Genomic DNA, 27587 nt, shown 5'->3' on the forward strand with positions numbered 1-27587 from the left:
CTGGGGCTGAAACTACGCCGATCAGCTCAAAATTACCAGCGTGTCTTCCTACGTCAGCCCTATTAAAAATCTAAGGCACTACATTCATGTACACAGCAACCTGTACTAGAGGAGGGGGGGGGGGGGGGGCTAGATTAGACCTGTATCCACAAGATGGCCTGCCCCTGGCCGCGAGGGCAACATCTCCATTGGGAGAAAACATGACCATCTGGGGAAGCACAACTGTGAACATGATCTTTGCATTGTGTGTGAATAAGTGTACTTGAACTGTATTCCCAATTTGATGCATAATAAAGCAACATCATTATGAAATTTTGCACACTACCATATTAACTAGAAACATATATGACATGACTCCAAGGAGCCATATGGAATTGATGATACTACATGATGCCTTGTATGTTATCACATGTTTGGTTTTACTGGATGTGTCAGTGGATAGAAAAATGTTTATAGTAACATGTTTTGATGTTTCAACCACCAATCTAGCCTACGTGACATCAAAATTCGGCACATATGAAGTCACATGTATGTTCGGAGATGTTGTCAAGCCTTTGCTAGCCCTTATATATTGCGTGCACCATGAAAAAATGGTACATATTGTTGGTGAGACAATAAAGTCGAAAGCACTACATCCATGTATACAACAACCCAAATACGCATGTTTGATGTAAAAAAACACCAACTCACATGCGCTATCTTTATCTTGGAGAAGAACAACATATGAGATGAAGAAAATTAATTATGAAGTCGAATGGCATCAGACACAACAAAGGTTGTCTAGAAATAGGATGCGTCAAGAAATCAAGTCCTTGGGTTCGAAGGAAAAGTGGCCTCCACCTCGACTCCTTCACCTTCAGACCCCATTGTAGCTACGAAATGTAGAGCAATACCAAACTGATTGGGACAAAGTCGACTCTAGTATTAATTTAAAAAAGGACTTTTGGTGAATAGACCAAAACATTCGTGTTTTGGTTGCCGTGTGTTTGCCTTTAATTGCTACTGAACCAAACATTAAAAACGGAACACATTGGCCTCTTGAGCAAGCACTAGGAATGCTTTGAACTCGCCAATTCACCAATCACATCACCAAAAGCGTCGTTTGGTACCAGTTTTGATATTGAATGTTGCTCTTACTTAGATGGATTGCTAGATATATATCATAGTCATCAACATTTAGCTGTTAGTGCCACAACTCTGGAAAAATAGCACATACGGGAATAATTTGTGCATCCAGAACTCTAAAACAAAATACAAGGAAGGAACTCATGCAACACTAGAAAAAAAAAAATAACAATGCATTCTTCACATTTTTAGGGTTTTACAGAGAAGACTTTTCATAGCCATGTGAGAAAGCATAAATGTGAATATGTCTGTTTAATTTGTGTGCCAATAAGAAAACTTGAATTGCTTCAATTTGATGCATTGTAAAGCAACATTGTTAGCAAATTATACATGTTTCCATATTAACCAGAAGTATAGGCTGCATGATTGCAAGGAGGCATATGGAATTGATGATAGCACATGTTGCCTTCTATGTTGCCATATGCTTGATCTCCACGGAGTTAGAGAAAAGTCCATATTACAACCTTGAACTCTTTCATTTGTCTTAGATTCAATCATGAACTCTAGAACTGTCTAAGAATCAACCCTGGACTATCAAAATTGGCTAGGAATCAACCCCGCTCTCCCCTGAATTCGGTTTTTGCTGAGTAGACCCAGTTTTGACCCATTGACCTGCCAGTTAGCAGACATGTAACCGCAGTCACTTAACCGTTTTTGGTCAAATTCTGTCAAAAAAATCTAAGTGTCTGGAAAAAACTGAAACATATCTATAAAATCAACACCAATATAGTGATCGTTCTAGGGAAGTTTCACATAATTCCTCCGAACAAATTTAAAAATACCCTAAAATTACCACTTCATTCCATTCTGGACAAAATTGTCAAAAATTGGATGTTTCCAGATTTTAAAAAAATTATCAACACTAATATACTGATCATTCGGAGAAAGTTTCACGCTCTTTGGTGGATCATATTGAAAAATAATCTAAAATTACAATTTCAGCACATTTTTTGTTAAATATTGTCCAAAAATTAAATTGTTCAGAAAAGTTTGAAAAAATTATGTACAATTAAAACTATTGTAATGATCACTCTGGGAAAGTTACACACAATTTGGCCTAATAAATTTTAATGTATTATTGTGAACTTTTGTTTAAAATTTGTCAAAAAATGGGTTGTCAAAAATTTCTGGACATTTTTAGTTTTTCGATAAAATGGGTTAAGTGACTAGGTTGGTGTGGCTACTGATTGGGATGTTGACTTGTTGGTCAACAGGTCAAAACCGGGTGTACTCAGCGATAACCGGTTTTCAAGGGAGTGGAGGGTTTATTCCTAGCCGGTTTTGATTGTTTAGGGTGGATTCTTAGACGCCTTGAGATTTCAAGGTTGAATCTTAACAAATGGAATGGTTTGGCACTGTAATATGGACTTCTCTCATAGAGTTATAATGGTCATGTCAGGATAGACAAACAATTATAGCAAAACAAGTTGAACGGACAATAATATGTAGATATAAATAAGAACATTCAAGCATTCACACGTCACACGAGCCTACTAAAGTAAGGACAACTACAACATGTATAAAATCCTATACATATGTTAGACTACGGAATCACATGTATGTTCAGAGATGTTGTGAAGACTTTGTTAGCTCTTATATATGTTATGTTGGTTGCTTGGGCTATAAAATAATTGTATGCTGGTTGGTTGCTTGAGCATAGGCCACTTGACTCATCTAAACCCCAACTTACTTCCGACCACATCGCTTCTAACAACCGTATTCTTAGTTCTAGCTTTCTAATCTCCGAACATACATGAAATATGAATATTTAGCCATCACATGGGTTTTGATGTCCAGAACGCTAATATAGCCTTGTAAAGTCAGGTCAAAATATGGTACATATAAAGTCACATGTATGTTCGGAGATCCCATCAAGAATATAGCTATGAATGCAAACATTCATTCCCATGTATGGGTTAGGACTACAAAATCACATGTATGTTCACAAATGTTGTCAAGCCTTTGCTAGCTCTTATATACGTTGATTGCTCATGCGATAAAATAATTGTACAAGTTGTTGGTGAGACAATAAAGTCTAAGGAACTCCAACCATGTATACAACAACCCATCTATAAATACATCACTTTAGTGTAACAAAGCCACCGATTCACATACACTATTTATCTGCAAGAAGAACAACATAGGAGATTGCGGATGGTTAACTACAAAGTCGAATGAAATCAAATACAACAAGACCAGGGGTGGAGCTACGTTGGGGCAAAACCCGGCCGTGGCCCGCCCAGGGTGGCACCAAATAGTGAAGATTGAGGGGCCCTTAATAGGAAAGTAATTAAGATCAGCTTTAATCTAGCTTGTTTGGCCCACCTAAGGATGTTACCGTAGCTCTGCCACTGAACAAGACCATCTAGAAATAGGATGCACCGAGGAACCAAATTCTAGACTTTGAGGCAAGGGCAGTGTCCACCTCAAATCCCCTTCGCCTTCGATTTCCAGTATGGCTCCAAAATGTAGAGCAATACCAAACAACATGGGACAAAGTCGGCTCCATTTTCAATTTAGAAAGGATTTTCAGTGAATAGACCAACATATCCTTCAATATTTCTGTTGTGTGTTTGGCTTTAGTTGCAACTGAATCAAACTTTGAAACGAAACAACTGGCCTCTTGAGCAAGCTCTAGGAATTCCTTGAAGTTGCCAATTATTCTATCAACCACATCTTCAGGAATGTGCCCTAAAAATGGTAGAAGTAATTCAATTGGCCTAAACTTTGAAAGAAATACAGGAAAGGAATCGTGCAACTCTGAAAACCTAGTTCATTCTTCATAGAATATGATTTTAGGTAGAAGACTTGTCTTAGCCATGAGAGACAGCGTAACTGCGAACATGGCTATTTTATTTGTGTGTGAATAAGAAAACTTGAACCACATCACCAATTTGATGCATAATAAAACAACATTGTTACAAAATTTTGCATGTTTTTCATATTAACCAGAAGTATATACATGGTTACAAGGAGACATATGAAATTGACGATATCACAAGTTGCATTGTATGTCATCACATATGTTTTATCTCAACAGAGTAATCTTGTTCGTGTCCGTGGATATACATATATTTTATAGCAACAAAAGTTGAATGGACAAGAATATGTAAATAGAAATACAAACATTCATATGTTACACATGTTTGATATTTGAATAGCTAATCCAGCTTGCCAAAGTGAGGCCAAATACAACATATATGAAATATGATGCATATGTTAGACTACAAAAACAATGTATGTTTGGACATGTTGTGAAGTCTTTCTAGCTCTTGTATATGTTTATTGCTCGCAGGGTAAAATAATTGTACGGATGGTTGGTGAGACAATAAAATCTTAAGGCACCTCATCCATGTACACAATAACTTATCTATAAATATATGACTTCGGTGTTAACAAAACCGCCAACTCACATACACTATCTATTATTCATGACAACAGCAATGCATGGAATTGAAAGACGATTACAAAGTCGAATGCCATGACACACTCAGTGAGCAACGTAGATGACATCGTTTAGGAATAGGATGCATCAAGAAATCAAATTCTATCTGTTAGACAGGGTGTCGCACATGGAGTATGTTTAATCCAACATGATTGGATTGATATCCTTCACACCTAGTCAAACAATGACGGCGAGCATCGTGCAAGAATCGAGTACTGATTTCTGCATGTACGACCGTAATTTTGGAGTCACGGCGATGCTAACCACTGAGTGCATCACACACTTATAATCGCACGATATATCTATGGACAACTCCCTTCTAAATTCTATGCAATGCGCCCACATCTGTTTGTACTAGTGTATCCAGTATCTGAAAAAACCCTCTCTGAAGTGGCTGCGCTTATTTTTCGCAATACTCCATTTGTTTTTGGACACACGGTGAGTTGTTAAGAGGGTTTTGGGCTGCAAAATTCAGCCGGTGGTACCAAGCGAGGGTTTTTGCCCTTCCCACCCCATCCACGCTCAAAACGCACCGCCAACGGCGGGATCTCGATCCTAGGGTTTCCGCGCCACCACTGCTCACCGGCCATGGCGAGCGGCGGCGCCCCCGCCTCGACCTCTGGCGGCGGCGGCGCTGGCACCAAGACCATGTCCGCCTCGCTGTGGTGGGACCCCTTCGTCGCCCTCTGCGACGACCTCGACCGCGCCGCCGCCGTCTCTGACGCCCTCATAAGCCCCCCGTACCCATTTCCCCAGTCCCGGCCCCCCATCCTCCTCGCCCGCAAACCCTCGAGGCCATAACTAATTCGCTGGCTCCCGTGTTGCAGGCGGAGTGGATCAAGGGCCACCACGCGTGGCTCCGCGGGCGGTCTCGATGTTCGGGAAGCCGAACAGTGCCTCGAGGGCTGCGCTGGACGCCGGCCAGGTCGCCGTTGGGGAGCACCGCCTGGCCGTCAAGTCTGACCTCAAGGAGGTCGCGCTCCGCGCGAGCAAGTCCCTCGACCTGGACGAGGTGCAGTCGTACATCCTGGTGAAACGGTCTTCAGAGAGCGCCCCAACGACCCGTGATGCTGACCCGTAGGAGCCCCTTCGGCGGGTGTCTCTGCAATACTACCTTGAGCGTCAGTGCCTGCTCAAGTGCATTAGGAGAATCTTTGTTCATGCCACATGCACAGATGATGATTCTGATTCAGCCGACGCCATAAAACAAGAGGCCTCACCGTTAGGCAGTTACGAGATGGAACAGAATATGATTTTAGGTAGGATGCTTGTCTTAGCCATGGGAGAAAGCATAACTGCGAACATGGCTCTTTCTATTTGTGTGTGAATAAGAAAACTTGACCCGCATCGCCAATTTGATGCATAGTAAAACAACATTGTTACAAAATTTTGCATGTTTTCGTATTAACCAGAAGTATATACATGGTTACAAGGAGGCATATGGAATTGACGATAGCACAAGTTGCATTGTATGTTATCATATATGTTTTATCTCAACAGAGTAATCTTGTTCGTGTTCGTGGATATACATATATTTTATAGCAACAAAAGTTGAATGGACAAGAATATGAAAATAAAAATACAAACATTGATATGTCACACATGTTGTTTGATGTTTGAATAGCTAATCTAGCTTGCCAAAGTGAGGCCAGATACGACATATATGAAATATGATACATATGTTAGACTACAAAAAAATGTACGTTTGGACATGTTTTGAAGTCTTTCTAGCTCTTGTATATGTTTATTTCTCGCATGGTAAAAAAATTGTATGTATGATTGGTGAGACAATAAAATCTTAAGACACCTCATCCATGCACACAATAACCTATCTATAAATATACGACTTTGGTGTAACAAAACCACCAACTCACACACACTATCTATTATCCATGACAACAACAACACATAGAATTGAAGACGATTGCAAAGTTGAATGCCATGACGCACTCAATGAAGAACGAAGATAGGAATAGGATACATCAAGAAATCAGATTCTATCTGTTATACAGGGTGTCGCGCATGGAGTATGTTTAATCCAACATGATTGCAATGTTATCCTTCACACCTAGTCAAACAACAACGGCAAGCACCGTGCAAGAATCGAATACTGATTTCAGCATGTACAGCCGCAATCTCGAAGTCATGGGGATGCCAACCGTGATGTCCATCACACACTTGTAATTTTACTATGTATTTCTGGACAGCTCTCTCTAAGTTCTACTACTACTCCTATATCTGATTTGTACTACTACGCTGGCACCAAGACCGTGTCCGCCTCGCTGTGGTGGGACACCTTCGTCGCCCTCTGCGACGACCTCGGTCACGCCGCCGCCTCCCCCTCCACTGCCGTCTCCGAGGCCCTTGTAAGCCCCCCGTCGCCATTTCCCCAGTCCCTCCTCGCAAACACTCGTGACCGTAACTAACTCGCTGGCTCCCATCCGTGCTGTAGGCAGAGCGTATCAAGGGCCACCACGCGTGGCTCCGCGGGGCGGTCTCGATGTTTGGGAAGTCAAACGGTGCCTCGAGGGCCGTGCTGGACGCGGGCCAGGTCGCCGTGGGGGAGCACCGCCTGGCCATCAAGCCCGACCTCAAGGAGGCCACGCTTCACGCAAGCAAGTCCCTCGACCTAGACGAGGTACAGTCGTACATCCTCGTGAAACGATCTTCAGAGAGCACCCCAACGACCCGTGATGCTGACCCAAAGAAGCTCCTTCACCCTCATTTCCCACTATGGTTCCAAAATGTAGAGCAATACCGAACTGCACTGGGACAAAGTCGGGTCCATTTTCAATTTAGAAGGGACCTTCGATGAATAGACCAACATATCCTTTTATATTCTTGTTGTGTGTTTGGCTTTAGTTGCAACTGAATCAAACTTTAAAACAAAACAACTGGCCTCTTGAGCAAGCACTAGGAATTCCTTGAACTCACCAATTATTCCATCAACCATATCTTCAGGAATGTGCCATAAAAATGGTAGAAGTAATTCGATTGGCCTGAACTTTGATATAAATACAGGAAGGAATTCACGCAACTCTAAAAAAATCAGTTCGTTCTTCATAGAATATGATTTTAGATAGAATACTTGTCTTAGCCATGGGAGAAAGAATAACTGCAAACATGGCTCTTTTCATTTGTGTGTGAATAAGAAAACTTGAACCGCATCGTCAATTTGATGCATAATAAAACAACATTGTTCCAAAATTTTACATGTTTTCATATTAACCAGAAGTGTATACATGGTTACAAGGAGACATATGGAATTGACGATAGCACAAGTTGCATTGTATGTCATCATATATGTTTTATCTCGACATAGTAATCTTGTTCGTGTTCGTGGATATACATATATTTTATAGCAACAAAAATTGAATGGACAATAATATGTAAATATAAATACAAACATTCATATGTCACACATGTTTGATGTTTGAATAGCTAATCTAGCTAGCCAAAGTGAGGCCAAATACAACATATATGAAATATGATGCATATGTTAGACTACAAAATACAATGTATGTTTGGACATGTTATGAAGCCTTTCTAGCCTTTATATATGTTTATCGCTCGCATGGTAAAATAATTGTACGGATGGTTGATGAGACAATAAAATCTTAAGGCACCACATCCATGTACATAGCAACCGTCTATAAATATACGATTCAGTATAACAAAATCACCGACTCACATACACTATCTATTATCCATGAGAACAACAATAAATGAGATTGAAGACCATTATGAAGTCGAATGCCATCACACACTCAGTGAACAACGAAGATGATATCGTCTAGGAATAGGATGCATCAAGAAATCAGATTCTAGTTATTAAAGAGGGTGTTGCGTATGAAGTATGTCTAATCCAACATATATGAGATGTCTACCTTCACGCCTAGTCAAACAACGACGACAAGCATCGTGCAAGAACTGAGTACCGATTTCAGCCGGTATGGCCGAAATCTTGAAGTCACGGGGATGCCAATCACAGTGTCTATCATACACTTGTAATCTTACATTGCATTCGGGAGTGGCTCTTTTCTAAATTCCATGTATTGCTCGTGCATCTGTTTGTACTACTCGTATATACAATATCTGAACAAAAACCCTCTGTGAAGCGGCTGCACTTAATTTTCGTAATATGCTCCATTTGTTTTGGACACACGGTGAGTCGTTAATAGGGTTTTGGGTTTTTGCTCTTCCTACTCGAAACGCAATGGCGAGGTCGGGATCTCGAACCTAGGGTTTCCGCGCCACCACCGCCCACCGGCCATCGCGAGTTGCGGCGCCCCCGCCTCGACCTCAGGCGGCGGCGCTAGCACCAAGACCGTGTCCGCCTCGCTGTGGTGGGACCCCTTCGTCTCCATCCGCGACGACCTCGGTCGCGCCGCCGCCTCCCCCTCCACTGCCGTCTGCGACGCCCTTGTAAGCCCCCCGTCGCCATTTCCCCCAGTCCCTCCTCGCAAACACTCATGACCGTAACTAACTCGCTGGCTCCCATCCGTGCTGTAGGAAGAGCGTATCAAGGGCCACCACGCGTGGCTCCGCGGGGCGGTCTCGATGTTTGGGAAGTCAAACGGTGCCTCGAGGGCCGTGCTGGACGCGGGCCAGGTCGCCGTGGGGGAGCACCGCCTGGCCATCAAGCCCGACCTCAAGGAGGCCACGCTTCACGCAAGCAAGTCCCTCGACCTAGACGAGGTACAGTCGTACATCCTCGTGAAACGATCTTCAGAGAGCACCCCAACGCCCCGTGATGCTGACCCAAAGAAGCTCCTTCACCCTCATTTCCCACTATGGTTCCAAAATGTAGAGCAATACCGAACTGCATGGGGACAAAGTCAGGTCCATTTTTAATTTAGAAGGGACCTTCGATGAATAGACCAACATATCCTTTTATATTCTTGTTGTGTGTTTGGCTTTAGTTGCAACTGAATCAAACTTTAAAACAAAACAACTGGCCTCTTGAGCAAGCACTAGGAATTCCTTGAACTCACCAATTATTCCATCAACCATATCTTCAGGAATGTGCCATAAAAATGGTAGAAGTAATTCGATTGGCCTGAACTTTGATATAAATACAGGAAGGAATTCACGCAACTCTAAAAAAATCAGTTCGTTCTTCATAGAATATGATTTTAGATAGAATACTTGTCTTAGCCATGGGAGAAAGAATAACTGCGAACATGGCTCTTTTCATTTATGTGTGAATAAGAAAACTTGAACCGCATCGTCAATTTGATGCATAATAAAACAACATTGTTCCAAAATTTTACATGTTTTCATATTAACCAGAAGTGTATACATGGTTACAAGGAGACATATGGAATTGACGATAGCACAAGTTGCATTGTATGTCATCATATATGTTTTATCTCGACATAGTAATCTTGTTCGTGTTCATGGATATACATATATTTTATAGCAACAAAAGTTGAATGGACAATAATATGTAAATATAAATACAAACATTCATATGTCACACATGTTTGATGTTTGAATAGCTAATCTAGCTAGCCAAAGTGAGGCCAAATACAACATATATGAAATATGATGCATATGTTAGACTACAAAATACAATGTATGTTTGGACATGTTATGAAGCCTTTCTAGCCCTTATATATGTTTATCGCTCGCATGGTAAAATAATTGTACGGATGGTTGATGAGACAATAAAATCTTAAGGCACCACATCCATGTACACAGCAACCGTCTATAAATATACGATTCAGTATAACAAAATCACCGACTCACATACACTATCTATTATCCATGAGAACAACAAAAAATGAGATTGAAGACCATTATGAAGTCGAATGCCATCACACACTCAGTGAACAACGAAGATGATATCGTTTAGGAATAGGATGCATCAAGAAATCAGATTCTAGTTATTAAAGAGGGTGTTGCGTATGAAGTATGTCTAATCCAACATATATGAGATGTCTACCTTCACGCCTAGTCAAACAACGACGACAAGCATCGTGCAAGAACTGAGTACCGATTTCAGCCGGTATGGTCGAAATCTTGAAGTCATGGGGATGCCAATCACAGTGTCTATCATACACTTGTAATCTTACATTGCATTCGGGAGTGGCTCTTTTCTAAATTCCATGTACTGCTCGTGCATCTGTTTGTACTACTCGTGTATACAATATCTGAACGAAAAACCTCCCTGAAGCGGCTGCACTTAATTTTCGTAATATGCTCCATTTGTTTTGGACACACGGTGAGTCGTTAATAGGGTTTTGGGTTTTTGCTCTTCCCACTCGAAACGCAACGGCGAGGTCGGGATCTCGAACCTAGGGTTTCCGCGCCACCACCGCCCACCGGCCATGGCGAGCGGCGGCGCCCCCGCCTCGACCTCAGGCGGCGGCGGCGCTAGCACCAAGACCGTGTCCGCCTCGCTGTGGTGGGACCCCTTCGTCGCCCTCTGCGACGACCTCGACCGCGCCGCCGCCTCCCCCTCCGCCGCCGTCTCCGACGCCCTCGTAAGCCCCCCGTACCCATTTCCCCCGTCCCCGTCCCCGTCCCATCCTCCTCGCCTCGCAAACACTCGCGGTCGCGACTAACTCGCTGGCTCTCACCCGTGCTGCAGGCGGAGCGGATCAAGGGCCACCACGCGTGGCTCCGCGGGGCGGTCTCGATGTTCGGGAAGCCGAACGGCGCCTCGAGGTCCGCGCTCGACGCCGGCCAGGTCGCCGTCGGGGAGCACCGCCTGGTCGTCAAGCCCGACCTCAAGGAGGCCGCGCTCCGCGCGAGCAAGTCCCTCGACCTGGACGAGGTGCAGTCGTACATCCTGGTGAAACGGTCTTCAGAGAGCGCCCCGACGACCCGTGACGCTGACCCTCAGGAGCTCCTTCGGTTGGTGTCTCTGCAATACTACCTTGAGCGTCAGTGCCTGCTCAAGTGCATTAGGAGAATCTTTGTTCATGCCACATGCACAGATGATGATTCTGATTCAACCGACGCCATAAAACAAGAGGCATCGCTGTTAGGCAGCGATGAGATGGAACAGAGGTTACTATCCATCATTAAAGATTCCCTCACGGCTGCATTTTCGGTGAAATCAGCAGCTGATTTGACGGTTTCTTGGCTGGAAGAAAGCTTGATTGAGATTAACCTGATTCTGGACATTCTGTTTCTTGCTATCTGTGATAACTTCTCAAGGTGCAATGGTGGGCTGTGGATAGCTCTGTGCTCCCTGTTTAGGGATATGCTCTCTGGCTCTTATGATGTTGGAAAATTTGCTGTGTCTGCTGAAGCAAGGAGATCATTTCATTATGCTAAAGCTCAGCTACTCCTTATTCTCATTGAGACTTTGGACCTCGAAAATCTCCTCCGAATGGTTCACGACGAAGTCTCTTTCAGTGGAGGGTATTCCCAGTATTCTGTTGCTGATATTCTTGAGATGGATATTGAAGTATCAAGATTGCCTGAATTTGAAGTGGAATCGGGACCACTACTTCTTGCTTGGGCAGTTTTTCACTGCCTGCTCCTGTCTCTTCCAGGAAATAATGCCAACTTGGAAATTGATCATGCATCTTATGCCCAGCGGGCTTTTGAGCTTGCACCGTTCAATTATTTACTTGGCGTTCTTTGCTCAAGCATCTTCATGGAGTCAGATGGTCCTGTTTCTGGTTTTCGTGCTGTACTGAGATCTTTCATTTCAGCTTTCACTGCTTCATATGAGATATCTTATCAGACAGAAGACAGTTCTCTTGGTGTGATACTGAATATTATATGCGAAGTTTATGGTGGAGAGGAATCACTATGTATGCAATTCTGGGACAAAGATAGTTGTGTTGATGGTCCAATCAGATCTGTTCTCCAAATGGTGGAGAAAGAGTATCCTTTCCAAATAACGGATCTGCTTCGCTTCTTATCAGCTGTTTCTTATGGGACATGGCCTGCTCAATGTGTATATAATTACCTAGAGAGGATGAATGGGCTAACAACACTGTATGCAACCCCTGGTAGTGTCCCTGATAGTGTGAACTACTGTGACCAAATTGAAATTCATCACCCAATCAGCATTCCTGGTATGGAAGGCATTACATTACCCCGTGGAACACGTGGTTACATTTTGAAAATTCTTGAAGACAATGCTGCATTAGTCCGTTGGGAGTTCCCACATTCAGGCGTTTTCATTTTGCTCCTCACTTTGGCACAAGATCTATATTCATGCAATTATGTGGAAGCCTGCGATATAATGGACTTACTGTATCAGATGGTATCATCAAATCAGGATCTGTGCTCTGCTTTGCTGCATGCTGACAAGTCACTTGCTGTTCAAAAATCAAAGAGTTTGGGCCAAATTGGAGAATATATCAGGATTGATGTTGTTAAAATCATTTGCTCATCAATTTTCAAATATGAGCAAGATGGTAATAATACCAGCATAATGTCAAAAACCTTCAGCGTGTTATCAGAATTTCTGAAGTGTGTTCCATACCGTGTGTTCGACGTGGCGTTAGAATGCGGCATCTTCAGCTCACAATTAAATGACCCCTCAAGTGATTGGCTACTTTCTGGTGCACTAGCTAGAATGCTTTTTGCCGCCTCTGAGGAAAATGGAGACTGTTCATCACTTACCACTTCATTGCTTGATTTTGCCATTCAGGTTTTGCGGAAAGGAGCCGCCGCTGATGACATGATATCACCGTTCATTGTTTTTTCAATTCAATACATCATGGTCAATCATATGAACTGGAAACACAAGAAGTATAGTCGCTGGAAGACAACCTTGAAGGTGTTTGAATTGGTGAAGAGCTGTATTCAAGTCAAACCATTCTTGTCAAAGCTTGGTGGCATCATTTGGCAAATGCTACTATATGATTCTTCTATTCACAGTGTTCTTTGGCATGCTGTGTGCACGTCCATGCAATTATTGGAATCGCGTGGCAGCTTCAGTAATGGTGTTGAAGATATTGAAGATATACAACTTGTTCTTTGCTGTGGACTTGATATTATATTTTTCATGCTGTCCAACTTACCAGAGGACTTGATGCCAGTTGCACCTTTTGTTACTTTGGTTTTGTCATCTTCATTGAAGCCCTTACCTTTCATCACAGCTACAATATCGTCTATGTCCTTTCAGAATTCTGCCTTACAGATTAGTGCAGCTAGAGCATTATCAGTATTGTGCTTCACTGCCCACAGAGTCCAACCTCAACTCATGGAAAATGGTAGCTTTCTTGTTGATGGTTCAGAGATATGTAGACTGCAAGCAAGTATTTCCCAAATTCTTGACAAGGAAGATGATACTAATAATTGTTTGATCGTGGCTATATTCAGCCTTCTGACTTCTGTTGCTCGCTATCAGCCTGCTCTTTTTGTTTCACTGACAGAGGAGAATGCAATGATACAAGCTGATCATAGCAATTCTGCAAATTCTCAGACCAATGGTTCTTCTACCCTCAACAGTTCAAGAAGTAATTCGAGACTTGTTGAGCAAATGTTGGGATACATTGAAAATTCGACCGAGTTTATGAATAGTTCTCCTTCTCTGTTACTTAGCATCCTTGACCTACTCGAGGCATTATGGGAAAGTGGTGTGCAATTCATATGCATATTAGATAAGCTGCGAAGCTCTAGAACGTTCTGGGAGAGCTTGTCACGTTGTATTCGTGCCACCTTTGATCATTGCCCTGTTGACAGTGTTGACACTGTTGATGAGAAAGTTTCTTCGAGGTATAATTGCCAGGCTAAAATTTTCAAGATCATGTCACATGAGTTGTTCTTGAAAGGGAGATTACTTGTGGAACCAAAAACTTCTAATCCTGTAGCAGATGGTACAACGGGGCAAAAAGAACCTTCTGCATCTTCTCCAAGCAACTTAGTGTGCAAATGGTTTGATAGTGCTCTCTTGGAAGATTTTATCAATCATTTGTCAAGCAACGGATACCAGAAGGAGCTTTTTCATCGTGCCAAGGTAGCTTCATGTGTTTGCATCATCCGTCTAATAACGAAGTTGTCCACTGGTGATACTGCCAGCTTGTCTTTCTCGGCAGTGAAGAAGATTCAGCTAATCTCTAGCAAATTGTTACAACACCGTGCATTCATAGCTCTGCTATCACAGTATGCCCTGCATGGCTACAGTGGTGAGCAAGAACTTACCAGTTTGGTAATCAATGATCTTTACTATCATATACATGGAGAACTCGAAGGTCGTCAGATTACTCCTGGTCCCTTTCAGGAGCTCTTGTGTTTCCTTCTGGAGTTTAAGTTTTTTGAATGCAATGCTACAGAGCAACCACATAGCGCCTTCCCAGCAGTCAGTGGCAATGTTTTGTTTGATGTTGCACACACTCGTGATGATCTTGGAGTTAAACTTTGGAATCATTCAGATTGGAAACCCTGCAAAGAAGTGGCTGAAAAAATGCTGGATATTATGCATAAAGCAAATCTGATGAAGCGTCATGCTGATGCAAAGCTTTGTACATTAAGGTCCTTCATAACATTTCTATCTGTCTACACTGGAACAAGTTCCAGTAATGAACCCACCTTACCTGATGGAGGGATTTCTGCTACAGCTATGGAATCAGCAATTAGATGTGCATGCAAATATTTGCAGTCAACTGTTGATTCTCTATTTCCTGAAGTTGGTACGAATGAGGTTTTGTTTCCCCTATTGTCTGGGCAAGTGGACTTACTGCTTACTCTTACCAGGTTCTTATTTCACCAAGCTAAGCAAACCAAGAGCTATGTTCATCTCTATCCAGTTATTGTACTTCTTATGAGAACCTCAGGTGCCAGCACATCATTTTTAGTTGATCTCGTGCCATCAAGTCCTGCTCTTAAGAAACCAGTGAAGTCCCTCCTTGTTCTGATTCTGTCTTTATTTGAATTCATTTATGGCAAGGATGACATGAAAGATGGATCAGGTGATGCTAATCTGTTTGGTGAATCATCCATTATAAGTATGAGGTTGTTACCTGTACTATGCAAATTGGCTGAGAATAGGGAATATTCTGATCTCGCTGTTGGATCAATGGACTTACTATTGAAGGGCTTTATACCCCCTAATATGTGGTTGCCAATTCTACAAAAGCATTTCCGTCTCCAGGCTATACTGCATAAATGTCAGAATGGTGCAATATTGTCTACTCAAGTAATTTTGAATTTCCTCTTGACCTTGGGGCGGACAAAGGATGGTGCTAAAATGCTTCAGTCTGCAAACATTTTTGCTTTCTTGAAGGTACTTCTAAGTAAGTTATCTCTGGATGACTCCTGTTTCAGAAATTCTTTGAGCAGCCAAGCGAAGGATGTGCATATGTGGAGTTTGGCTCTTGCTATAGTTGCCTCTCTCAACCATTGTATGGATGATGATGTTTCTCGTAGCAGTGTTGCGAACGGTACTGTCAGCATCCTTTCAGGACAAGTTCCGCTGATGTCCTCTTATCTATCTGCACAAAGTGTTAATACACATCAGAACAAGAAAAGGGCGGTGTTGCAACAGTCGCAGACATCACTTTCAGCTCTGAGTTTAACTGAGAATATCCTCTCACTTCTGTGTGTTTTAGCAAAATATCATTTTCCACGGGACACTGGTATGATGCAAGTAGATTCAGAATTAAGAGAGATTATTATCCACCTGCTTGCTTTTATTAGCAGAGGAAGTGCAAGGACTGGCGATTCACCAAACTGGAAGCCATCATTTTGTTGTCCTCCTATTGCTAAGGAAGAAGTCGTGCTTCATGAAGATCCACCACTCATCAGGAGCAAACATGGATGGTTCAGATTTGCTGCAAGCAGTACTCATTCAACTGCAGCTATTTCTGCTCCTTCCAATGCAGCATTATCTCTGGTGATCAGAGACAAAAGTAGTGGAGATTCTGGTTCTGTGAAACAGACTCGTTTTACCGAGATGGTAGCTGTGCAGATTTACAGAGTAGCCTTTCTTATTATGAAATTCCTCTGCAGTCAAGCCAAAGAGGCAGTAAAAAGGGCAGGAGAATTAGAATTTGTCGATCTTGCACATTTTCCTGAACTTCCCATGCCAGATATTCTTCATGGTCTGCAGGTAACTATTGATATTGCTCTAGGCCCTTACTGTTCGAATTAAAACTATGGTGCATATTTGTAGCATGCATGTTTTTGTTAGCATATACTCCCTCCGTTCCTAAATATAAGTCTTTGTAGAGATTCCACTATGAACCACATACGGATGTATATAGATGCGTTTTAGAGTGTAGATTCACTCATTTTGCTCCATATGTGGTCCATAGTGAAATCTCTACAAAGACTTATATTTAGGAACGGAGGGAGTAGTTGTATAAGATACATCTAGACCATGAAGGGAAAAAAAGCTGTATAAGATGTACTCCATCTGTTCCTAAATATAAGATGTTTTAGCATTTTTCTGATTCGCATGTATCTAGACCCATTTTAATGTGTATGTTCACCCATTTCAATCCGTATGTAGTCTACATTGAAATTATCTAAAACATCTTATATTTAGGAACGGAGGGAGTACATCTAAACCTGGTATCATGAAATCTGGTGATAACCGCATTCCACTATTCTAGCTTAGACTTTAAGTCTTTCAAAGTCACTATGTGTTTTGCCTCATGCCATCCGTGCATCTCATTGCAAATTCACCAAACCTTCCTCAGTGCTATGGCAAAAGATTTGTAGAAGTTGCAGGGAATGATTAACGGGGTACACTTCATTTATAAACATGTAGCTAATGAATTTCATAGAGCTTGTTGCAGTATTGACTTCAATCTTATTAATTTGAGGTGTAGACATTATGATTTTGAGGCATGGAAGAATCAAAGTTAATTTGATAACTAATCGTCGCTCTAGTCTTAGCTTCAAATGGCATCTAATAAAGTGCTATTAAAACCACTAACCAGATTAGTTAAACAAATTTAGTGCTGAGTGATAAAGCAAACACTAGTACTGCTCTGGAGTATGTGAAAAATAGAAAATAATATATTTTTGGTAATAATTGTATAATCCATAACCTGGAACTCAATCCCAAAGGCACGATCCTGCCAGACATCTCTGGGTCTGATGACAAACAGTGATGGATGGATCATCATCATTGCTTAAAATCTAGCTCAGATATGAGTGATTGAAAATTCTACATGCCATGATACAAGGAATGTGAAAACCTTTTCTTTTTGCCTGAGTGCACCTTTTCCTGATCACAGTTTGCGGTACTCTTTCCAGGATCAAGTGGTTTCTATCGTTACGGAAGTACTGGGGGCAAATGGATCGAGCGCCCTCAGCGGGGAGACCGATAGGGTATGCCGTCTTCTGTTGGTGACCCTTGAGGCATCGCTCTACATGGAACTGTGTGTGTCCCAGTCATGCAGCATCAGGCCAGTGCTGGGCCGGTTCGAAGATTTCTCCAAGGGAATTAAGGCGATGCTTCACGGTAACGCTTCTTGTACTGTACTATTTTAAAGTGTGGATTCTGGCAACAACCATCCTTAGTGGCTTACTCCCTCCGTTCCTAAATATAAGTCTTTTTGGAGATTCCAATATGGACTACATACGGAGCAAAATGAGTGAATCAACACTCTAAAATATGTCTATATACATCCGTATGTAGTCTATATTAAAATCTCTAGAAAGACTTATATTTCGGAACGGAGGGGGTACTTTATTTATTTATTTATTCAGCAGTGCTTCCTATACAGTTCATCTCATCCTTTCTCCTGTTTTCTTGTCAGCTTTGGAGAAACATTCCAGTTTGAAACCATTGGTTAGGTCACTCGCTCAGATTACGACACTGCTGTATCCTGGGCTTGCTCAAAGCAACTTCCTCACCATGTAATCAGTGTGTAGATTGCATCTCTGCGGCTGGTTAAGTCTTTTGCTATGGTTCATACTTCATAGATGGAAACAGGTTCAGTAAAATCGACCCGTTTACAGTGGAGCCCTGAGTTTAATCTGCTGCTATGGTTATGAGTGAATCTACACTTTAAACTATGTCTATATACATCCGTATGTAGTCCATATCGAAATCTCTAAAAAGACTTATACTCCCTCCGTTCCAAATTACTCGTCGCAGAAATGGATGTATCTAGAACTAAAATACATCTAGATATATTCATACCTGCGACAAGTAATTCGGAACGGAGGGGGTATTTAGGAATGGAGGGAGTAGATGAAATCGTTTAGTCAGCTAACATGTCACATAACGTTCATGCATGTATTTTTCTGTATGCTTGCATGCATGTATGTACAGTAAGAAAAACTATCAAGAGTTTCCACCCGTTCTGAGCGACATGTCAGTGGTGGAATGGCACCCTGCTATACGTACGGTGAATATGGTGAATGCGTATTATTGTCTGCTAGTTATGGTCTGAATTGAATGTTTCCAAGCTTGCATTAAGTCGTCTTCTTGTTAGAAGACACCCCTGAGGTCTCGAAACCATTCACCTGTGTAGTTCTGGTTGTGGTAATTAGTGCCAATGTGTTAATCCTTTTTTACACAATGGCCACATTAACTAAGATAGCTGAGTAAGTGTCATCCAAATGTTGGGGTAAATTACATAAATCAAATAAGAGCTACTCTACTATAGCAGCATCTTTTAAAAGAGTCGTAACACCTAAAAACTGCCAATCTAGGGGAAAACACCACTAGCAAATTCTGTGTAGCACTCCAAAAATGCCCATACTCATCTCCACATTTGGGGACTACTAAGAGCAAGTATAATAATAAGCTTATAATCCTCTTAAGTGGTACTTGTACCTATGTGAAGAAGAGAGATATGCAAACTATATGAAGAGAGACATGAAAAAGTAGAGAAGTGAGCTCTCATGAAAGAGTGTGCCTCTACATGTGCTCCTAGATAAATATAATAAATACTCTCTCTGTCCAAAAATTCTTGTCTTAGATTTGTTTAGATACGGTTGATACATCCGTATCTAGACAAATTTAAGACAAGAATTTTGGGACGGAGGGAGTATAAAGAAAGAGAGAAAAAAAATGCAAAAATACTAATCTTATAGTCAACCTTATTATACGAGTGATTATAAATAATAGCTTTAAATGACATGGTAACTAGCCATGTTCTAACTCTTGCCCCTAAAACTTCCATCTCTTTCGTAGGAAGTTCCCCTACACCCACTAGTCGAAGCCGACGCAACGACACATCTCCCCCACCCATGCCGCCTCCTTCACCTCTCATTTGTGCTGCCTCAGTCGTCGCCTTGCTCCTCCTCGTCACCATGGCACCGGCCGCGAGCAATTCGATTTCGACCAACTGCTGCCTAAGCTCTGACACACTGTAGCACCCCAGGACCGACATTATGCAGATCTAGCCATGTCCCACTAGTCTTTGCATAGAATCCCCCCAAGGACAATAAAACTTCACACAACAAACAAGTCGAAACGTGCCCGCCATATGAACCGTTGATATCTGAAAGCGCAATCATGCCCTTACATCATGTTTTGATGCTGATGACAATATACATATTGGGGACTAATCATAAGTATATCTCGAGTTTTAGTCCGTGTGAAACAATGTGTGTGGATTATGGACTGATGAAATGATATGATTCAAGAAAGAAGAAACAAATGGATCCCACACTATTAAAAGGGGATCAATAGGGTCAGTAAAAGATTTGGTCCAGCTCATGATTTCTTTGCAAATATTCCACTATCCATTTACTTAGATAGCCAAATATTCCACTCCTAATATTCCCCAAAATACCCCTTGCCATATACTCCACAACTTACATTTTATCATGGCAAGTCATCTCACATATACTGCCCCTAGCCGGATGTCCGAGCCAATGTCCATGCTTCAGATGTGTAGACCCTTGCCAGAAATCCGACAAGGCGTCCAATAGCATTCCAACAATTTCCCCAGATGTGTGGCCTCCCGTCGGACGTCCGGGACCCTCCAATTCAGAGTACCAATATATGTCGGGTGTCTGGCATTCCATCGGATGCCCGACCAATCCTTCCTATGCCGGACGTCTGGCCTGGCGCTGTCACTTACTAAAAAATGGCTACTTTTGGGCCATTCTATATATACCCCTCTACCAATCCGGTAGAGGGTTGACCACTTCACTTCAAATCGCCCCTAAGAACACAAGTGCCCCCTCTCACTCCCCCCTTCACCAAATCAGACCCCGGAGATATTTATGAGAGTTACTGAGAGATTTTCCACCAAGTGATAGATCTACTCCTTCCCCCTCTCTTGACCAAAGGAATACGTGATTTGAGCAAGTCTTGAGCTTTTCCCCATTGATATTGTTCCCTTGGAGGTTGGAGACTCCTAGGCAGTAGGAGTGCACCGGTGAGGAATTGGTTGTTGCGATTCACCCTGAATAGTTTGTGAAGGTTTGGAGGCCGCCTCAATATCTACCCCTAGTGGTTGAGAATCACATTCTTTGTGATATCTTAAGGAGAATACGGTGAAACTTCGTGGTGTTGGCGTGCCTTAGTGGTAACACCCATCCCTCCAACGATGACTAGCTTCCCTCCAAGGAAGTGAACATCAGGTCACATCCCCGTCCGAAATATCCCAAACCCTAACTCCTTACTTGTGTGGTTACTTGTGCTTTGTCTTACATGTTATGTCAGATCGTGGTTGCTTACCTTGATACTAGTTCTTGTTTGATCATAGTGCTAATACTAGAATCACCTTCGCAATTTAGGTTCACTTTCATATTCCGCAAATTGCCTAAAATTGCTAAGTAATAACTAAAATTTGTAAATGTACCTATTCACCCCTCCCCTCTAGGTCCATCCCGATCCTTTCAATATCACAATACAAACAACGAAATAATCTGAGATTATAACAACATATATACAACAACTCATACAACAAGGATCTTCCGACCAAGATCGAACTGATACAACATAAGCGAATAAACCTTAGAAGGGCAAGAATCCAAATTGCCTTAAGAAGGTGAAAGGATCGATAGGGCTGACTAGAGGGGGGGGGGTTGAATAGGCAACTAACAATTTTTAGCTTTTTTACCAAGTTAAACTTTGCATCAAAGTAGGTTGTCTACATGTGCAACTAGGTGAGCAACCTATATGATGCAACAACAACGAACATACAAGCAAGCAAGAGAAGTAACACTAATAAGCTTGCACAAGTAAAGGTAAGAGATAACCAAGAGTGGACCCGGTGAAGACGAGGATGTGTTACCAAAGTTCCTTCCTTTTGAGGGGAAGTACATCTTCGTTAGAGCGGTGTGGAGGCACAATGCTCCCCAAGAAGCCACTAGGGCCACCGTATTCTCCTCACGCCCTCACACAGTGCGAGATGCCGTGATTCCACTATTGGTGCCCTTGGAGGCGGCGACCGAACCTTTACAAACAAGGTTGGGGCAATCTCCACAACTCAATTGGAGGCTCCCAACAACACCACGAAGCTTCACCACAATGGACTATGGCTCCGTGGTGACCTCAACCGTCTAGGGTGCTCAAACACGCAAGAGTAACAAGATCCGCTAGGGATTGGTGGTGGAATCAAATTTGTCTTGGTGGAAGTGTAGATCGGGGCCTTCTCAACCACTCCCGAGCAAATCAACAAGTATGATTGGCTAGGGAGAGAGATCGGGCGAAAATGGAGCTTGGAGCATTAATGGAGCTTGTGGGGGAAGAAGTAAGTCAATGAGGAAGAAGGGGACCCCCTTTTATACTAAAGGATCCCATCCAACCGTTTCCCCCAAAACAGCCCCGCAGAGGGCGGTACTACCGCAGGGGGCAGCGGTACTACCGTCCAGTCTGGGAGGGCTTGAAGATAGAGGAGGGACCGTGCCCAGCGCGGTACTGCCGCGGTGGTAGGGCGGTACTACCGCACCTACTACCGCTACAAGTGCCGCTCAACCCGACACGAGATGCACCCCCTCGAGTTGAGGCGGTAGTGGCCCGGTACCGCAGCGGTACTGCCGCTGAGGACCCTCAAGCGGTACTACCGCTGGGCACCGCGGTACTACCGCTGGGGCCAAAGACCGCCAAATAGCAGGGAATCAAACCTGCAACGACGCGGGAAGGCCCAGAGGGTGTGAAACGGAAGTGTACGTGATGATTCCACCCTAGCCTTACCAAAGCGGACCCCTCTTGATAGTATGGTGACTCCTACGAAACTAGTCCACCAACAAGAAACGAAAGAGCTACACCGTCTTGAAAAACACTCCGAGGGGAAAGAAATCGTCTCGAGCCAAAGGATGAATCTCTGAAATGCTCAAAGCACACGGTTAGTCCGCAAACATGTTGTCATCAATCACCAAAACTACATCGAGAGAGATATGCCTTAACAATCTCCCCCTTTGGTGGATTGATGACAACCAGGGATTTGCACAGGGATAAGACATGAAAGTAAAGATACTTAGAACTACAAAATATAGACGGGCTCCCCCTAAATGTGTGCACCTAGTTAGTAGTGCCTTTGGAATGCAAGACACACACATTAGGATCAACACTCCCCCTATATTTTATAGTCCAACAATTCTAAGCATAGATAATAAAGGTAAAGATAAGGTAGCATATGTCTCACACCATATGTCAGAGCTTAGGTCTCACTGGCACCAAACCAAACCAAGCAAAACAACAAGAAAACACAAGACACCACAAACCACAAAGACACACTCGCAACACGACAACAACACAAATCCCTAAACTCTCTCCCCCTTTGGCAGCGAGACACCAAAAGGGCAAAGAGCTTAGGTCTCACTGGCACCAAACCAAACCAAGCAAAACAAACGAGAAAACACAAGACACCACAAACCACAAAGACACACTCGCAACACGACAACAACACAAATCCCTAAACTCTCTCCCCCTTTGGCAGCGAGACACCAAAAGGGCAAAGAGCATTGCTACGGCTCCAGGTGATAGCAAGCTGAGGATCTCGAATATCACATCTCAGCGGGATCGTCTGCACCGCCGTCGTCGGTTGGAAACTGCTCGGCGTCTGAATCGGTCCATGGGCAATGCTGCTGAACCCACTCCTCCTCGTCAGTGATCCTCTCCTCAGATCCGCTGTTAACAGTGGCACCCAACTGGCGCATGAGCTCCTTGTGACGTCTGCGGGCCTTCTTCTCAGAGACATGAGACATGTACTGGCCATGAGACTCCATGCAGAAAAGTTTCTTCATCTTGCGCTTAATCCTCTTAGCCCATGAGGGCTCCACACCGGAGGGCTCATAGTCCTCATCCTTGTCGGCCTCAGCATCGTCCTCGGACTCCATGTCAGCCTCAGAAGGTGGAGCATCAGATCGAGGGGCCTGGGTGCCCCAGTTGCCCTTCTTCCTCAAACGTTTGATATCATGAGAAATCAACTCTCCAGTTTCCAGAGCAGCCCTGGGATAGTGATGTGCCCAGGCCTTCTCAATGAGCAGCATGATGAAAGGACCATAGATCGGGCACTTGCGCTCAGAAATGGCAGACAGAAGTTCAGACCACATAACATGAGAAATGTCCAGGGTCTCTCCAGTGGTTTCTTCCTTCTCATGCTGGCAGAAGAGAAGCATGTCCACAAGATAGGAGTGGACCATATCCAGATTCCCAATGCGCGGGAAAAGAGTCTCGCGGAAGACATGGTGAAGGATGTCCAGATAGATAGACAGCTCATAGGTTACCTTCTTTGTCTTAGGGTTAACCTTCTGAGAGCAGTAGGGCCAGAGAGCTTGCTTGTGAGTGGAGGTGACATTGCGGTGAGGACGGAAGCCGACTGGATGCTCAAGCCCATGATCTTCCACCCCAAGTAACTCCATGAAGGCCTTCCACGTGATAGAGAGCAACTTGCCATCTGTCATCCAAGTCAAAGTCCTTTCTGCATCAGTTCCAAGATGGACAGTGGCATAGAATTGGCATATGATGTCGGCATCAAAGTCCTTGTTGAACTGCATGATTCTGAGAATGTTCAACTGAGTGCACATCTGAAGGGCTTCGCCAAAGTACTCAGGGTCCTTTTCCATTGGATCGGTGTCGATGGAATGGACATCAACAAAGTGATTCTTCTTAGCCTTGATCACATCAAAAAGATGGCGAACTGAAAGCGGTTCCAGAACGGGTGGTTGACCAAAGTGGGATCTTGGTCTTCCTCATAGGGGTTGCGGCGATGCTTTGCCCAAAATTCCTTGGTAGTTATCTCAGTCACAGTCTTGCCATTTGGCTTGCTTGCAGATCTCTTCGTGTGCTGAGGTGGCGGTGGAGCACTTGAGGTTGCGCCTGCTGGCGGCGGTTGAGCACTAGATGAACCACCGACTGACTGAGAAGTGCGGTAGCACTTTGACGTGGCACGACTGGGGTTGACACGGCGGACCTGCTGCTCAGGATGATCACCACCTGGAACCAACCACACGAGCAGAAGAAACACACGAAAGAAAAGAGCATAAGCCACCAAAGAACACAACACGGATCAAAGCTTGGTAGGAAAAGATGGAATTAGGCATCTAGCTTGTGCGGTAGTACCGCTCGAAGAGGGCGGTAGTACCGCGCCAGATGGGGAATGGTAGTACCGCGACCCATAAGCGGTAGTACCGCTTGCACGGTAGTACCGCTCGAGGAGGGCGGTAGTACCGCACCAGATGGGGAACGGCGGTTCCCTACTGCCGTGGACGAATCCGGCACTACCGGAGATGCCAAATTCAAAAATAAACCTACCAAATTTCAATCCACAGGGCCTAGAATCCATCTCCATCCTACTCAAGCCTCGCCTTAGCCAAAAGACGAGAAGAACAATGCCTATTGCCCCTAAAAATTAGATGCAAGATCTAGGCAACGAGAGAACGGGAACGGGGGCAATACCGGCATCCATGGCTAGAGGATGTGGTGGGGATCGACTCCACCGGAGGAAATGGAGTGGGACGACACGAAAACGGCGGCCGGCCGGGCCCCTCCTGCGGCGAGAGGTCGCTGGAGCGACGAGGAAGACGAGTGGGGGCGAATGGGTATGGGGAAGAAACAACTCCCCCTGCCCCGACATAACCCCCCATCGCCCGCCCCGCAGCGGTAGTACCGCTAGGGTGGGCGGTAGTACCGCTTGACCCTTGTCAGCGGTAGTACCGCGCACGCAGCGGTAGTACCGCTCTGCCGCAAAAAGGATTGACCAAAAAGGGCTATGCTCAAGGAAAAGAAAAAAACGAGACAAACATGAAAACACACACACACACACACACACACACAGAACCGACAAAAGGAACGAAGACACACACCTCTCCAAGAGAGGGCGGTGGCCGAGGCCACCTATGTTTGAGTTCAGAGGTATGGCGCCGCGAAGATTTTAACCTTGGGCCCATGATCAACACTCATCTTTGAAGCACAAGTACCATCAAAAATGGCTATTGTGAAAGAGTTTGGTTAGTTTATGCACTATGGGGCTAGGGAAAGTTCATTGAGAGAACAACACTCCCCCTATGTCCATGCCTACACCTAAACTAGACGACAGGTTGAGTGTGGTGGGGTGTGCAAGGGTTCAAGTCATATTGCTCGAATCAATGATATTTAGCTCATGCCTTAACTCGCGAAATCTTGCTTCATCCAAAGGCTTCGTGAAAATATCTGCCAGGTTATCATGAGTGTTGACATAGTTGAGCTCGATCTCCTCTCGCCTAATGTGATCCCGGATGAAGTGATACCTAATCTCAATATGCTTTGTCTTGAAGTGTTGCACCGGGTTGAGAGAAATCTTGATGGCACTTTCATTGTCACACCAAAGAGGCACTTTGTCACAAGTGACATCGTAATCCTTTAAAGTTTGACTCATCCATAAAAGTTGTGCACAACAACTACCGGCAGCCACATACTCCGCTTCCGTGGACGAGAGAGACACACAACTTTGCTTCTTGGAAGACCAACTTACCAAAGAGCAACCAAGAAATTGGCACCCTCCGGAAGTGGACTTCCTATCCACTTTGTCTCCCGCCCAATCCGACTCCAAAAACCTACAAGCTTGAAGTTTGCTCCTCTTGGGTACCATAAGCCAAAGTTTGGGGTATGAGCCAAATATCGAAAGATTCACTTGACCGCCACAAAGTGACTTTCCTTAGGTGCGGCTTGAAACCGTGCACAAATTCCCACACTCAACATGGTATTCGGTCTAGATGCACAAAGGTAAAGCAAGGAGCCAATCATGCAGCGATATACCTTTTGATCCACCGCTTTACCATTGGGATCAATGTCAAGTTGGCACTTGGTGGGCATGGGAGTGGAAGCCGGCTTGACATCACTTATCTTGAATCTCTTTAGCATATCTTGCGTGTACTTGGCTTGATTGATGAAGGTTCCTTCTCTCGTTTGCTTCACTTCGAACCCGAGAAAGAACTTCAACTCTCCCATGGAAGACATCTCGAGCTTTGAGGTCATGAGAACGGCAAATTCCTCATTGAAAGCTTTGTTAGGGGAACCAAAGATAATATCATCAACATATAATTGGCACGCAAACAACTCCCCTTTGACCTTCTTAGTAAAAAGAGTGGGGTCGATTAGCCCAACTTCAAAACCACGGTCTTGTAACAACTCGGTAAGGTGGTCATACCATGCACGTGGGGCTTGTTTAAGGCCATAGAGTGCCTTATCGAGTTGATACACATGATCGGGAAAGTAGGGATCCTCGAACCCGGGGGGTTGCTTGACATATACCAATTCATTAATTGGACAATTAAGGAAAGCACTCTTCATATCCATTTGTTGTAACTTAAAGTTATGATGAGAAGCATATGCAATCAACATGCGAATGGATTCAAGATGAGCAACGGGGGCAAAGGTTTCACCGTAGTCGATACCCTCGACTTGGGAGTAGCCTTGTGCTACCAAACAAGCCTTGTTGCGAATGATAATCCCATGAGCATCTTGCTTGTTCTTGAATATCCACTTGGTTCCAATGACATTGTGGTTCACTGTTGGCCTTGGCACCAATCTCCACACTTTGTTGTGCTCGAAGTTGTTGAGTTCTTCATGCATGGCATTGAGCCAATACGGATCTTCCAGCGCCTCATAGACCTTTTGGGGTTCAACACAAGAGACAAACGCGTGATGTTCACAATAGTTTTGCTAATTGTCTACGAGTTCTTACCCCCTTTCTTAAGCTTCCAA

General features: G+C 43.8%; 2 protein-coding genes across 2 annotated transcripts; both read left to right on the forward strand.

The window, feature by feature from the left end:
* Nucleotides 1-8449: 8449 nt before the first annotated feature.
* Nucleotides 8450-9424, forward strand: LOC147958452 (uncharacterized). The gene is made up of 3 exons (XM_087532141.1): nucleotides 8450-8520; nucleotides 8752-8995; nucleotides 9083-9424. Exons 1-3 carry the CDS (start codon nucleotides 8450-8452, stop codon nucleotides 9422-9424), a joined length of 657 nt encoding a protein of 218 aa, XP_087388267.1.
* Nucleotides 9425-10792: 1368 nt separating this feature from the next.
* LOC125520147 (nucleoporin (DUF3414)) lies at nucleotides 10793-18866 on the forward strand. The gene is made up of 4 exons (XM_048684981.2): nucleotides 10793-11058; nucleotides 11166-16592; nucleotides 17747-17954; nucleotides 18253-18866. Exons 1-4 carry the CDS (start codon nucleotides 10903-10905, stop codon nucleotides 18354-18356), a joined length of 5895 nt encoding a protein of 1964 aa, XP_048540938.2. The 5' UTR covers nucleotides 10793-10902; the 3' UTR covers nucleotides 18357-18866.
* Nucleotides 18867-27587: the final 8721 nt, after the last annotated feature.

This window comes from Triticum urartu, chromosome 7A (assembly GCF_056163025.1).
Source record: "Triticum urartu cultivar PI428250 chromosome 7A, HENAU_Tu73, whole genome shotgun sequence".
Lineage (NCBI taxonomy): Eukaryota > Viridiplantae > Streptophyta > Magnoliopsida > Poales > Poaceae > Triticum > Triticum urartu.